Here is a 15,363-nt window from a genome sequence, read left to right as displayed (position 1 = left end):
TGCTTCATCAAGCTACTCTTGAAGAAAGGTTTTCTATTTCTCTCAGCTTTCTAGACTTGGAACTGAACCCTGATGCAGGCCCAAGTTTTTTCCACCATAAAAACTTACAGAAAGGTGACAAATTAAAGAAACAAACCAACATAATGTGTCTTAGTGAGGCGTTGGGTCACCAGAACAGCTTCAGTACCCCTCGGCATTGATTCTACAAGCATCTGGACCTCTACTGGAGGGATGAACACCTAGATATCCCATCATTTGGTGTTTTGATGATGCTGGTGGAGAGTGCTGTTTGACATGTCGGTCCAGAACCTCCCATAGGTGTTCATCTGGGTCAATCATTCAGTGACTCCTTGTGCCCTGTGGATGGGGGCACTGTCGCTCTGGAAGACTCCATTTCCCTTCAGGATATAAATGTTTTAACACAGGATAGAGGTGACGACTTAAAACAGCTTTGACGGGGACGAGTGGACCCAAACTATGCCAGAAAAATGTTCAGTATAAGCATGAAGGAGCCTCTGAAGCTCCTCACTGTATCGGTAGAAGGTTCAGGTTTAGTTTGTCACCCATCAGTAGATGTTCTACCACAAACTTCAAGAGCTTCTGCAACGTGTGCATGTCTATATGACAACAGTTCAGGTCGTGATTCTGCTCTTCCTTCCTTTACAGTCCAGTAAATCAACAGTCAATCTCAGCTGCGTATCATCATTTACAGTCAGGGCAATAAAGAGATGATGGAAAGTAAAAGCTCATTATCATCATTCTGTGATTCAGTAGCCTGTGATAAGCAGCCCTGCCCTGCTGATAAGATAAGAGGAGCCCACACACGCTCACAATATATGCAGCAAGGCAGGTGTTATTGATAAAAAGTTTATTTTAAAGAGAAGAGGAGATTTCATATGACTAATAAAGCTTTTCTTCTTTTTTAAAATTCCCCGAAGGAACGTTCTCGCCGAGAATAATCATTATGTTTGGTTTCTTTTTTATGAGTTTATGGGACAGAGGCAGACTGGGGTCAGAAGGTTTAGCCACTTGGAAGTGAAATCATTATCATTATTAGTTTTCTGATCTGGCCTGAAGGGAGGAAAGAGTAATGATTAGAGAACGGCAGGCGGAATGAGAACAGACGAAAAGGAGAACTGGAGCAAGACACTGCAGGCTCTTATAAATTACAAGAATCATAACCTCAGAAGACATAATGACAAAGCGAGGGGAGATGAGACGCTGTAAAAAAAAAAAAAAGACAGGAGGGACGAGGTGAGCTCAGGTGAAAGCGCTCCATTGTGGTGAAATATTACTTCAGAGCTTTTCATATCCAGAAAATGGAGACAAGACGTCTTACACAATAACATTTTATATCAGCTGAAAATGGTACACGCTGTTTATAGAGAGCAGCATCCATTCTGTTCTTATAGCTGCTTCCACCACCACAGAGGCAGTTCTCCGTGTGCACCACAAGATGGCAATAAAAGCAAAGAAACTTTCATTTTGTTGGCCATTATGATGCTGTGTACTCATCCACCTGAGGGAAGATGGCTTCCAGCCAGAGAGAGAGAGGAGTGTGGCCCTCATGTTTTCAGACTCCTGCCTCGGTAGGAAAATAATCTGCAACCTGAGACTGTCATGTCTGTGGAGGCAGCATCTCTAAAAGCCGGAGTCGTGTACGTCTGAGAGAAAAGTGCAATTCCATGTGTACGTTGCAGTGGATCTGGGCGTCACTACATCTGTAATTTCTGTTAACGTTTCCTTACATGACCGCAGCATTCTTGTATTTTATTTTCTTAACCAAAACCATAAACACCTGGAGCTGTCGGTTTCAAGATCAGTTTCTACAGAAGAGGAATCATGAGTTACAGCGAGTCTCCTATTCCCACCTTTATGCTGAATTTAAGATGATTTTAGGGCAGAGACAAGATGGAGATGCACAAAGGAAAACCAGAATGTGTAATTTATGCAGTGATAAGTGCTGGGGGCACATTTCATGTATTATTTGAATGCACAAATATGGAAATAATGCAAAACAAAGACTTTGCCTAACTATGTGCAACATCTATCTGTTGTTGCCGGTTCTATTTCACAAACAGAAACTACAGTTAATCTGTAAACTTTCAGCTTTTCTGGATTTTTTTCACTCCCAGTTGCCTTAAACTATATATTTGTATTATTTTATATGGTCATGAGTTCAAAAAAAATGAAATCTGTCATGTAAACAAAGTACATTTGTTGAATGACTACTTCGAAAAGTCATGAACAGTAAATATTTTATTGTATTTACAACACAAACACATTGCAATTTATAAAGTTCGTAAAAAAAAGAAAATTTGACGAGTGCAACAGCTAGTGTGACTTAAAAACAAGCATAAGCAAAACCCATTCACATAAAAAGAAATCATTACAGAACAAGTCACAAAAACAAGTCACAACATCTGTCAGGTCAACACGTTGGCAATTGGACTTAAAAGAATCAGTATATTTTCACTTATGCAATTACAATTTGACTCCAGCAGTTGATTAAAAACAAACAAACAAAATGTTCTGCAGTGGTACTGAATTATTTGTGGTGTTTGTATAAATAAGGCACAAATTTTATGGAAATTATGGTGACCTACTTGTCTCAGGTGCCAGATGAGCCGTGTGCTGTGCGTTCAGGCTACACACTGATCAACAGCTGACCGTTGCCATGTCTTTTCTATGCATTCACATAATTCACACTGCAGCACGTTATCTACACATCAAGCTGTACAACATCCCGGATGTTTCACCTCCACTCACCCCAGTGCTCTACAGGTGTCGATTAAGTGGACGGTATACGACATGGTATACGTTACAAAGCAAGCACCGACTACAGTTCCAGACAGGCCAAGGTCAACGAGCTCGTTCTTTTGAAGTAAACAACCATTATTTAAAAACTTTAATGAGTTTGTTAAAATAATAATATTACAGTAACATTGCTGGGTAACCCCCACAGAAACTAAAACACAAATAAAAAAAATAGACAAATGCTGATTGCCTCCTGGGATACATCTTCTCAAGGTTTCAATCTCTGAGCTGGACTAGCATGAATGTCAAAGTGTCCTTCAGCCTCTAACTGAGCCGCGTCCTCTTCAAACGTACTCCTTGCTGCTGGGGGGTCTGGAGGAGATGGGATACTTTGGTGTAGATTTGTTTCTTGGACAGGAGGCTGCCAGCATGGCACCTCCCACGACAGTCAGGAATGCACCAGCCCAGGCAATGAAGATGGCAGAACCGAACTCATACCTTCAGAGAGAGAAGTTATGATCAGTCAAAAGGGTAAACACATGCCAACAGAGCAAAAACTAAATATTAAAACAATCTGTTACAGTTGACAATTTAAATTTTATGCAATAAAAAAAAGCACCAGAACCAGAATAATGTGTCACAATTTCTACATTTTCTCTTTCGCCTCTGCAAAAAGCAAAACTGTGCACAAGTGTTCAGTTTAATTGTTCATGTACTTACTTGGTATTAACTGGTGTGAAAGGGTCGTAGAAGGCTCGGATGATGTCGTGAGCATACCAAGAGCAGGCGACAATGGCACACAAAGCTGTGGGAGAGTAAAGAACAACATCACCGAAACTGTTCGACAACAACAACAAAAAGTAAACAAACCACACTGAATGGCTTCTTACCTCCAACCAAGATGATAATGCCTCCAGCCATGGCAATGCGAGACTTGCGCACTTTGTCATCTCCTCCACAGGTGGTGCACTTCATCCCCATGCAGGCTGCACCCAGGCCGACCAGCGTTACGATAATGCTCACAATCATGAGGGCACGAGTCGCCTGGAGGGCACCTGAATAAGAGGACAGAACAGGGTTAATCCATCAGGTACGGTGACAGCTCAGCGCTTAACAGTCGGCACGTACGATCAAAAAAAGTGTGACGAGAAGTGGCAGGCGTTAACTGGAGCGGAACTAAACGGAAAAGAAACTGCTGGTTTTATTTGAAATTTCTATCTGTGCTGATTTGTCGTGACAACGCTCCTATCAGATTGTTGCTTTGTATGTGCTTAGAAGACACTATTTGGAATAAAAGGGGGGCAGCGTAAACAAACACTGGTTCTGCTCCACAGAGCGGCCTCTGTCTCTTGTGTCTCACTGCCGCTCCCAATAACAACGCACCACAGAAACTGGCTCTAACCGGAAGACCGAAGAAACTCCGGAGGGGGGCAGGGGGAGTGGGTGTGTTAGCCTGCAAGTCTGGAACAGGTCTAACCAGGTCTCAGGTTTCATTATGAGGGACGGCACTCCCAATCTCAGGTACTCACAGGCCGCTTTTCAGCAGGTGGACATTTTGCAGTTTGGAAGTTCGATCTAAAATAAGAGCCTCAAGACATAAGGTTTCCATTAAAATGTGTGAATAAATAAAACTCATGAGTCTACCAGTAAAGCCTTCTCCACTTTTGGTATGAATGTGAGGTGTTTGTAGATTTATAGCAGCTATTTCTAAAAGCCATCATTTATTGACTCGCTCCCTATCTGACCGCAGCTTTAATCACACAGTGTTTATCTAGGATGGATTGCGCTCATGTTTGAGGAGCCGATAAGGCACTTTGAGCGACACGCATTTTATCAGATGTGTGGATAAATCAAACTAAAATAAATAAATACTAAAATCAAATCGGACACACGAGCTACTTGGATGAAATGGCTGCTTCGTGAACTTTTAGGCCACCGAGTCAACACCTGTAAGTAAATAACGACGAGTCGGGGTGGATGTACAGGGAGGGACCCATGTACAAACTGTGCAGAAGACTTCCCTCAGTGGCATTCAGGCAGTTTACGCCTGAGGGCACGCCATCAATCAGCTGAATATGAAACACGTACGATACCTGCACGATACCTGACCTGCCACCTGCAGTGCTGCCATTGACCCATTCATCCACTGACTTATGATAACAGACCAGAGCCGTGAAGAGAGTCACAACCACAAAAGCATCTTCGGTCAACTTAGACTGCCAAAAGCAATAATAACAAACGTTGCTGCTTCCTTATTTAACCTTAGATGTTCTTTTTTTTGATGCGGAAATGTCAATTTTAATTGATTTCCCTTTACCCAGCCCTATGATACACCAGGAAGTAGAACTGCATTCACTGTTTGCATTCTTTTGGGCCCAGACTCCAGGAAAAAGTGGTTTTGTGCCCATTTGAGGTCTGATTTTGTCCCTGGAGGACAAAACAGGTGTTTGTGGCGCTGCTATGCGGACATGTTGCCTAAACACTGGCCCATGCCGGTATTGTTTAACCTGTAACTACCAAATGCTGTGTGAAGCAATTCCTGCATTATGGAGACCTGGAGGAGGAGGAGGAGGAGGAGGAGGAGGAAGGCTGTGCAGGACAATGACAAAAGGCTAATCATTGCCAAGGTGTGGAGGTAAAGCACACATTCCCGCCTGGCAAATGGAAAAAAAAGTAAGAATTTGACTTATTATTAGGCAATAATCTCACAGCACAGAGCAGGGAAGGTCTCACAGTGTGGAGAATGAAAAGGGAGGTGATAAAACCGGTTGGTTCAGTAGACAGGAATCTAGTAACGGCTGAGAGAGAAAATGGCCGAAAGGGAAAAAAAAGTTTTTGTTTTCCCAACAGGTGCAGGTTATGGTTATATAATTATCTATCACACATTTAACTTAGTTTTTTATTTTGTTTGTTTGTTTTTGTGTGTCTGTAAATAGTTAGAATTAGTTTTCTCAAAGTTTTAGCCTTAAAATAAAAGATGACTTTTGGGGCCTTTACCCAAACTTTTAACTAACAAATTTTCAAGGGCGCTCAATAACATGCCTGTTTATAGTGGTTTCAAATGAAAAAAAGTTTATTTCCCAGATGAGAAGCAGCTTTAATCTGCCAGTTTGACCGGTTGAACTCACCGTTGAGCTGCAGGATGGAGTCGTACACCTTGCACTGGATCTGCCCGGTGCTCTGGAAGGCGCAGGTCATCCACAGGCCCTCGTACATGGCCACCGCCGTGATGATGTTGTCCCCCACGTAGGCGGACATCTTCCACTGGGGCAGGATGGTGCCAATTATCAATCCAATTACGCCCAGCAGAGCCAGGGCGAATCCCAAAATCTGTAGACCAGAGTTGGCCATTTTTTTTTCTTCTTCTTCTTCGACGAGGAGTTAGAACAAACAACAAAAAACAAGACGGCGTCCACCTGCTGTGAAGGTAAGAATCCTCTCCTCACAAGTTTTTTTTTTTTTTTGTTGCTAGTAAAGTTCCTTCTTTTTAAAGTGCTCTCAGTCAACAAGTGTTTTCAGATAGCGGTGATGTTTAAGGTTAGTGTCTTCTCTTCTCTTCTTGCGCACCTGTTCCTCTGCCGCGCCTTGAATGGAGAGGGAGCCGCGGGAGCGAGCTTTTTTAGGCGGTTTCTGTGGGCAGGTGGGCGGGGACGCGCACGCAGTATCGACTCATCAGCGACGCAGCGAACACCTGAAGGTTTCGTGATGTCAGTGTTTCCGGTAACAGACCCCGACCTGCCTATTTATAGCCTCCACAGGTATCACAACAAACCCCCGCTTCACATTCTACACAGTAAACAATAGATAATAAACTTTAAAGCGCTCTTTTAATAATTACAATCAAGCATTTGGTTCCTACTGATCTGATTTGTGTTTTCTCTAATGAATATAAATGATGAATCTGATATTTTATGTGCCAGATCTTTAAGAAGCATTATTATATTTTAAAATCGCACACTATCTGATTTTCCCACAACAAAAGTGGCCACATTTAGAGGAAGGATTTGTCATAATCTTGCATTTCTAACCACAGCAGGAGGCTTGGTAAGCAGAAAGCACAGGGAGGTTTAAAACCTCAGCGTTTTGAAATACAGTCTGACATGTGTAAATCACTGGAATAAAATGGCTTTAGTATGTGTGTTTGATCAAATATGAATACAGCTTTAGTTTAGCCTGAGATTCCACCAGTATTGATAATTAGATTTTCAACATTTTGATCAACAAGCACAAGTCTGTACCTGGTGAAGTACATGTCCAAAATAGGAAGTGGCATTAACATAAGTGGAAGTGGAAAATAAAAGTTCAGACAATAAAAAAGTCTTAGTGATTCTTAAGCTTTATTTTTTGATCACATCATTTATTTTCAGACCTTAGATTACAAAGCATTGTAGCTATTTGAACTGCTAATCTGAAGAAGATGTGGCCTCAGACATTAATATTTCACCAATTAACTCCTCAGCATGTTAGCTGGGCATCATGAGCACATCCACGATCAATAAGGGAGCAGAACTTTTCTCAAATAAGATCCTTACAGGACTCTGGTTCGAGGACACCCGGGATCTTTCTACATGGAGTCTCCATGTTTCCCCCGTGCAGCGTGGGTTCTCTCCGGGTTCTCCGGCTTCCTCCCACGGTCCAGAAACATGTTGAGGTTAATTGGTGATTCTAGATTTTCCGTAGGTGTGAATGTGAGTGTGCTTGGTTGTCTGTCTCTAAGTGTAGCCCTGTGATAGACTGGTTACCTGTCCAGGTGAACCTGCCTTCATCACACCATCACACATGTGTTTGCATCTATCTATCTATCTATCTATTGTACAGATGTGTAATGTAGTTAATAATGTAATTTATCTGTCTGAGGTCAGCAGCAGACAAACAGGAGACAGGAGGAACACTTTGGAAGCTGGAAATTCAACAAACGGCAGCAGGAGTGCCTCGTGGCTTCTGAGACACAGTTTAGCTGGAGGTAAACGTGAGCGCAGATCAATGGCTTAAAACAACAGTCGTGGGGCGTGGATACGACTTATGACATCCAAGTATCATGCAACCGATTAATTCTAATTACAGCCTGCTGCAGAGTTTAAACAAAGCTATTACTAGTTATTACTGTTGCTTAACAAGAAGGCTGTGAATCAGTTTTTTGTTGAAATTCATCAGAATCGGGTTTAGTTGATGCACGAGTTAGACGATGACTGATGATGCGTGCGATTACTGTCAGCATCAGACTGCTGAATGTGCTCAGTGGTCATTTGTGAAAGTCTGTTCCCACTTCTTGCCGTGTTCAACTGTGCTCGTCACTTCCCATTTAGACGCTTTTTTAAAAAACAAAAGGCAACTTCTTTTTTTCTATCTTCCCTGTAAATAACCAGCTTTGCAGCCAGTCTTTAACATTCATTTGTGTTGTCTTTACATGAGCCTGACATCGTCACCGTCACGAAACGATTTGATCCACGTACGTCCTCCTCCTGACACAGCAGCTAAAGGTTGAGATGTAAGAAGCAACGCAGAAAGCTAAGACGCAGGGTGTTGTTTGCCCCGCGGGGCTTCTGTGTTCAGATGACACTTGGCTCTGACCAATTCACTGTGACAACACGAGAGCCGACCAGAAAATCCCGGGGATTCTAATGTCAGTTTTTAGTCAGATAGAGATAAAATCTTTCAGATTTGTTTAGATTTTATGTTTGGGGATAGGCTTTTCACATGAAATCTTGTTTACATGGTGAATGTGGACAAACTATGCGATTTATTTTGTGTCGGACGGCGACGTTACGTTCTGGGAACAGTGATTTTAAAGCTACAATGCAGGTAAAGCACCTGCTGGTATCTATTTAGTTCTTAGAAAACCCCAAAATATCCCATTTCCACACACAAGCAGCTCTAACAAGCCCTAGCATGTGGATTTCTCATTCACACTTTTACTAGGTTGCGTCATGACATCCTAACATATACAGTAAATGTTGGGTTTCTGAATTTAGACGATACTTGCGCAACGCTGAGACCTTTTTTTAGGCTGATACCGACGGCCGCTTTGTGAGTCATCATATAGTAAGACACAAGAGGGATGCTGTAAATATTTTCGGCTTGTCACAAGTTTCTCGACCAATCGAGTGACTCATCGCAGAGAAACAGATGACAGTGAATGGAACGATTTAAATGTGTTTATCCTGCTTCACAGGGCGTGTCTACTCCGTCGGTTTGTTTACACGGCCCTCACAGGTAGCTTCACAGCTTCTCACCGGGAACTGGAGTTAATGTTTTGTGACTTTTGAACCGATCTGGCCTCTGAAAGGATTCTGTTTAGGTTTCATGTCTGTCTGTGAGAAGTTTATAAAAATCATTTCTACTATGAACAAGTTTTCCTCTCAAAGATTTAGAACTAATCTTACATAACAATGTGAAGTTATTTCCTCCATGAGAATCTTTCCCATGTAATTCCTTTGATGTGTTTAGTCATGAATTTTGGGCAGTTAGCTGCTTTTTTTTTTCTCTTTTCTTTTCCCCCTCTCTGATCACATGATGTGCAGTCGGTGTGCTGAGCTTAACCTAGTGACTCATTGTAATAATTTGCATGTTGTACCGTCATTCTAGGACGCAGGATGTAGGACACAAGGTTACATGAGGCGGGATGGAATGAGCAGAACTTCCAAGTGCAATGCTGCCACCTAATGGTTGCTGCACATATGAAAAACAGAAACAGCCATTTTAGCTCTCACTACAACTAAAGCACTGGTTATGCTGGTACCTTGTGCTGTTAGACCTTTAGCTCTGATAAGTACCATTAAATAAAGAACCCAAAGTAAAACTCAAGGACAGGCTTTTTTGCAGCATATGATAGTAAAATAAATCGAGGTTCCTGTTTCACTTTACCTGCACTTTTCGGTTCTGGCTCTAAGCATGATTAGCGGTTCTACCAGTCGTTATCACATTTGCCAGCGTGATAATGTCATCATTGTGAAAAGAGCAAACTAAACGCCTCCTTCTAATCAGCAGTCGTTTTTGCTTCACACGTTGGAGACGGCTTTGGATAAAGCAGCTGTCACATACGATTAACACTATAGGACATAATCAACAGTGACCATACAGTTAGAAGTGTTACATCCAATTATGTCCAAACTGACATGTATTTAACAGCGTTCCTTCGATAAAATCTAATTAGATTCAGTATAATGGCTTAATTTTGGCTGCAGCTGTACTCGTGTTGGGCCTGCAAAGTGATGAGGTGGTTAGCGCCGTCGCCTCGCAGCTAGAAGGTCGCCAGTTCGTGTCCCGGTGAGGATCTTTCTCCATGGAGTCTCTCCGGGTTCTCCGGCTTCCTCCCGCAGTCCAGAAACATGTTGAGGTTAATTGGTGATTGTAAATTGTCCGTAGGTGTGAATGTGAGTGTGCTTGGTTGTCTGTCTCTAAGTGTAGCCCTGTGATAGACTGGTTACCTGTCCAGGTGAACCTGCCTTCACCCTGAGTCACCTGGGATAGACTCCAGCCCCCCATGACCCTAGTGAGGATTAAGGTGTGGAGAGCTGATGGATGGATGTGCTCGTGTTGAGCAGAAAACATGCGATGCTCTGGATTTCATTCTTCTGAAAAATAATTGGAAAATACCTCATGTTCAAATATAAATAAATAAAACTGAATTAGACCAGCATTTAACCGACTGCACACCTGTAAGGTTTCACTTTTTGATTATGTGCAATATTACACACAAAACAAAGAAGACGTCGTGACTAATAATGTGTCTGCAGTCTGGGTTGTCTATTAAAAAACACGACTAAAACGATAACAAATAACACAGACGGTGTGTTTTACTTACATAATGTGACATCTTTGGAAATTATTTTACTTTGGCTTCAAAATATAGTTTTTTTTATTTAATGAAAATCAATAAACAGAATGTTCTTCCTCCAAGCAAACCGCTGCTGCTGTAATTCCTCCTGACACTAAAAATGTAGGCTGAAACCCCAAATGTTCGTTATGTCTTTGATCTGATTTTCATCACATCTTTTGCTTTATATCCAGTGTTGATATCGTAACACCACATTTTCATTCTCATCTACATGCACCGCCGGCGACTTCACGCCCATTTGATGCTGTGTTGTTGCTATCAATATTCAGTGAAAGACCAGCTGAACTGTGTGTAGTCGGAGCAACACTGGTGCTTGGAAAAGAGAAAAAAAACATCATTAAATGCAACACAAGGTTGTGATCTTCCCACGTTTGTTCAAATTTAGCATGTAGATTCCTATAATGGAAACATGCGCATGCTGAGGGTAATTGGTTCCTCCAGCTATCGTGAGAACTATATTTGGTTTAATGCCTTAATCCTTATTTGCTGCATTAAGAAATATAAAGCTCCATTCAGTGTGAGCGCAGACTGCTTCACTCTGGGTGGGTTTACTGAGAATAATCTCGTATAAATGCACGAGTCATGCTTCCATGAGATTTGAGATGCCCCAGTAAAGCACAGGGAGGATCAGAGGAGGAAAAGAGGGCTGTCCGACCCCGACTGAGGTCACGTCTCAAAGGGGGGGAACTCGTTGTGGGAGCCAGTGACAGCCCAGAGCGCACCACGATAATCAGCCGGATCAGACGCTGCTCAACTTTTTCAGCTTGTTTGGGAATATGACTTGTAGCTTAATTATCAAAGTCTGTGAGACATCCATTTACCACAGCTATCACTGAGAGATTGGGATGTCTAATTGACTGCCGGGCTGTGAACGAGACACGTAATTGCAGCCATTCATCCGTCTCATACAGTTTGGTTCGATAATCTTGGTTCTTTGAAAAGACAGATGACTCCTCAGCAGATCAGGCAGATGTCAGTTTGTTAATCCCTCAACCAACACATAGATTGTGTCCATTTATTCATATAACTCGTGCTAGTCGGTAAACTATCTGACCGATGACCTATCTGTGTTTTTGCAGATTTAAACCATCTGAAAGCCAAAGAGGAGCGAAAGACGGAACGGCAATTAAAAACAGTCATTAGCCAGATTTGAACCCACCTTCTTCCAGTTCCAACTTGTAAATGTATCACTTCAATCAACATCTTAGTCATAATAATTACGAGTGGGAAAGCCAGTTTGCCTCCCTGCAAGCTCTAGTATATTTCACTCGGCACTTAAAAGTACAAGTGTGCTCGAGTGCAACACCCAACTCTGCAGTGCAACAACTGTCACCTAATGTTTGACTCAGATTCCATTCCTCTGTCTGTAGGCATGTGTTTACAGTTTGTTTGTTTGCTAGGTAGGCTGCCTGAGTTTTGGAAAATTGCTTTCGGGCAATCAGCATTTTCAGTCAGAGCAGCAGATAAACTTGAACTCATTTCCCAACCATGTTACATACCATCAGTAAATACAGATTCTGTGCTTTCCATATTAACAGATTAGAAAAAAAAAAGTTAAGTAAAATACAGGAAAGTTTAACAAATCTGCTCTAAAAGTACAGCCAAAGCATGTAACTTTACAAGAATGTGTTTTTTTATAAGAGGATTATGTCATTTTAAGGTGTTGATTTGTTAAAACAGAACACTGACCAATAAAGTTGTGTTTTGTTTGTGATGAAAAAATGTAAAAAAACAAAACAAAACAAAACTACAGCACAATAAAACATGATGGGACACTGTAATATTCAAAGAATATGAAAGCCAGTTGCCACGAACGCAGTATTAGGTGTCTTTAGATAGTGATAGTAGGAGCTCTTCTCTACTGGGGTGGTTGGTAGTTATTTAAAACAAAATGTTAAAAAAACAAAAACATAAAAACATCCCATGTAACAAATTCATTTTTCTTACAAAAATCTGTAAATTGATGGGCATATATTGTAGACAAATGAAAGTACTCCATGAAATAACATAACTATGCTGTAATTATTATTATTATGATGATGATGATGACCAAAAATATATCCATTGGAAATTTAATGTTGTATTTATTAGCACAGCCCAAATTATCAAAAATTAAAAGGATCAAAATGATAATAAAAATGATTAAAAAAAAAAAAATCAAAGGATAAAAATGTTCCTGAACTGATAAACTAAATTGTGAAGAAATCTAGCTAAACTGTGTCTCTGTTCCTTTTTGTGCTTGTTGGTTAAGACAGCTGGAATCTCCAGGAATGAGTGAGAAGCACCAGCTCTGCACCAATGACTGTCCAGTGAAGGTGAAAATATTAAACAGGTGAGCTTGGATTTATTTTGTGGAAAAACACAGGACGGCCACCGTTAGCTTGTGAGGGGTGAACTGCATACAGGCAGAATGCATGGACAGTGTGAGAATATCACAAGCTGCACTAACAAGTAATATTTCATGTCTTTGTGTTGAAACAGTTCAAAAGCAGCTGAGGCTGAAGCCAGCTCACAAGAAGGTGGAATGAAGACAGGCATTAGTCTCCATGTCTAATGACAGGAGGTGCTGGTCTGCAGTTTCCAACAAAACTGAAACGAAACCTGAAATAGCAAGAATTTTTTTTTTTTCATTTATTAAATACTGGAAGTAAATATCTGGTCCCACAACACACAGTTCCTTAAATAATCTCCACTTTGCATAGGGGTGAAACATCTGCACCTGAGAACACGCGTCCTCCTTCAGTGGCCGCAGGTACCACAGCAGAGCTGCTTCACTGCCTTCAGCCAGCGCGTGGTGAGATCACTCCGTCTCACCAGGCCGTCATCCCCGCTTCTGGGCTGAAGTGAGCGCTGGCGTTCTCATTCTGAACGACAGCTGCACTGGTGTCATCGCTGCCAGTCATTCACAGCTGGCATAATGGAACAAGTGCTCGTGTGCATATGCAATGGAGTTCCTCCGGAGTGAGACGTTTTGTGCATGCTTCTCAGTAACTCCCAGGCATTTCTGTCATAACGAGACATGATGTGATGATGGTCTGAGGGTCTTCCCCTGGGAAATTTTGAGCATCAAACACTCAGTTTTCCTGCATTCTGAATTTGTATGCGTCTACGTGTGCCTTTCCCGCATTGATTTTTGGGTGGAAATGTCTTTATTAAGTAAAGGAAAACAATAAATTCAGACTCCCCTCTAGTCGAACTCAGGATGACTGCCAGGAAGTTCTACTGGATGAGCCGTTGCATTTTGATGTGTAAAACCTGCTTTACTTGCTTTGATGTTTCCCACTGAAGGAAATGTGTTTCTCTTGTCCCAGCATTTCCTCTGTTTCTGTTCTGCAGTTGGACCGAAGGCTGGAGTCCCGGGGTGTGGACGCTTCCTCTGCTGCAATTGAACATTTGTTACGGTGAACCACTGGGGAGCAGCTCCAGGGACAAGAACCTCATTTTTTTGCACATGTGGACCAGAGAATAAAGACTCCAGCCTCGTGAATATTTACCTGCACATGGAGGATTTGTGCAGAAGCAGACAGGAGTGTGAAGTGACACCACAGTGGGCCGTCTGGATTTCGTAGTGTACTTTTATCACGCAGACGGTTTGAGCGGAGCGACCCAACCTCATGTGGAGAATCTCAGAGAGGGCGCGCTTCTGCGTCGAGGGTATAATGATGGTGAAAAGAGCTGAAAACAAATCACCTTCTGAGTCATGACCATTAGCTCAGACTCACATAAACACTGTTGTTGCTGTGGAGCATCAGCTGGATGTGTCAGTGACTAATCCACACCAGATTATTTATAGTAAAGCTGTTTTTGTTAACTAGTGCATCCAGAACTTTAACCCTCCTGTTACCGTCACATTTACTGACATCCTTCAGTTTACACCTCCAGAAAATTATCCTAATTAAAATTGTTACCCAAGTTTATGTGTAAATAGCCCTTAAATTGAAACTGAAAAAAATCTTGTCAATGACTTATTTAGAGACATTAAACACTGAATGTGAAAGAGAATAGGAGGGTACATTGTTCTTGATGTAGTCAGCAGGAGTCTATGAACACTAATTTGTTTGTTGTTTTTATTCTAGTTTTAGTCAAAGACCTGCGTTTTAGTTTCACTGTCAGGCAGCCACTTTACTTTTCACTTTACTGAATATTAACTTATTTTTTGACTGTAAAAATAAATTGTACTCAACAAAATTATGTATTTTTTTACAAATGATTATTTGTTCTTATACAATGTGTGACCACAAATCTACACCCACTAAAATACAATGATTTCATATGTTTATCTATCCATCCATCACCTTAGTCCTCACTAGGGTCACCACACCTAGGGCGGGACTCGAACCCACGATCTTCTACCTGTGAAATGAGCTTGCGCACTACTGACACATTACAGTCGTGACTCGATAATCCCACAGTAAAAGTAATTCTTTATTTTATGTCAGATAGCAAGACTGTCGGATTATCACCGCAGAGATCGAGATATAAGGAGGGCTTGATGCTGGAAGCCTCATTTGTCGTTAATATTTATTGTTCATAGTTGTTATAATAACTAGTGTGTTGTTAGAACACTACCCATTGCTGGATTTCAGCCTAACTGACCGGCGCTCTGACGGGGTGGAAGTGGCCGGAACACACAGGCAGTACTTGGCTGCTGATGCTAGTTTAGTTAGCGCTCACACTTCTGTTTCCTCCATCGGTGGCGGCGGGGGAGTGGCAGATACGCTCCACCGTTACCATCCCATGTTTACTTCCGTAAACACTGAGCACGCTGC

At 41.8% G+C, this 15,363-nt stretch overlaps 1 protein-coding gene across 1 annotated transcript; it reads right to left on the bottom strand.

Annotated features, from left to right (window-relative positions):
• Window positions 1-2,246: 2,246 nt before the first annotated feature.
• Window positions 2,247-6,346, bottom strand: LOC103363035 (claudin-7-A). Its single transcript, XM_008289616.1, has 4 exons — window positions 5,886-6,346; window positions 3,648-3,812; window positions 3,478-3,562; window positions 2,247-3,255 (listed from the first exon to the last, which is right to left on the bottom strand). Exons 1-4 carry the CDS (start codon window positions 6,106-6,108, stop codon window positions 3,102-3,104), a joined length of 627 nt encoding a protein of 208 aa, XP_008287838.1. The 5' UTR covers window positions 6,109-6,346; the 3' UTR covers window positions 2,247-3,101.
• Window positions 6,347-15,363: the final 9,017 nt, after the last annotated feature.

This window comes from Stegastes partitus, unplaced genomic scaffold (genome assembly GCF_000690725.1).
Source record: "Stegastes partitus isolate 25-593 unplaced genomic scaffold, Stegastes_partitus-1.0.2 Scaffold626, whole genome shotgun sequence".
NCBI lineage: Eukaryota > Metazoa > Chordata > Actinopteri > Pomacentridae > Stegastes > Stegastes partitus.
The sequence above is the reverse complement of the archived record's forward strand: the minus strand, read 5'-3'. Positions and strand labels throughout refer to the sequence as shown.

Coding starts and splice junctions, on each gene's coding strand:
- LOC103363035 (XM_008289616.1), bottom strand. CDS start 6,108: ATGGCCAACTCTGGTCTACAGATTTTGGGATTCGCCCTGGCTCTGCTG. Junction 3,563..3,647: donor CATTATCATCTTGGTTGGAG/GTAAGAAGCCAT, acceptor ACTCTCCCACAG/CTTTGTGTGCCATTGTCGCC. Junction 3,256..3,477: donor TTCACACCAGTTAATACCAA/GTAAGTACATGA, acceptor CTCTCTCTGAAG/GTATGAGTTCGGTTCTGCCA.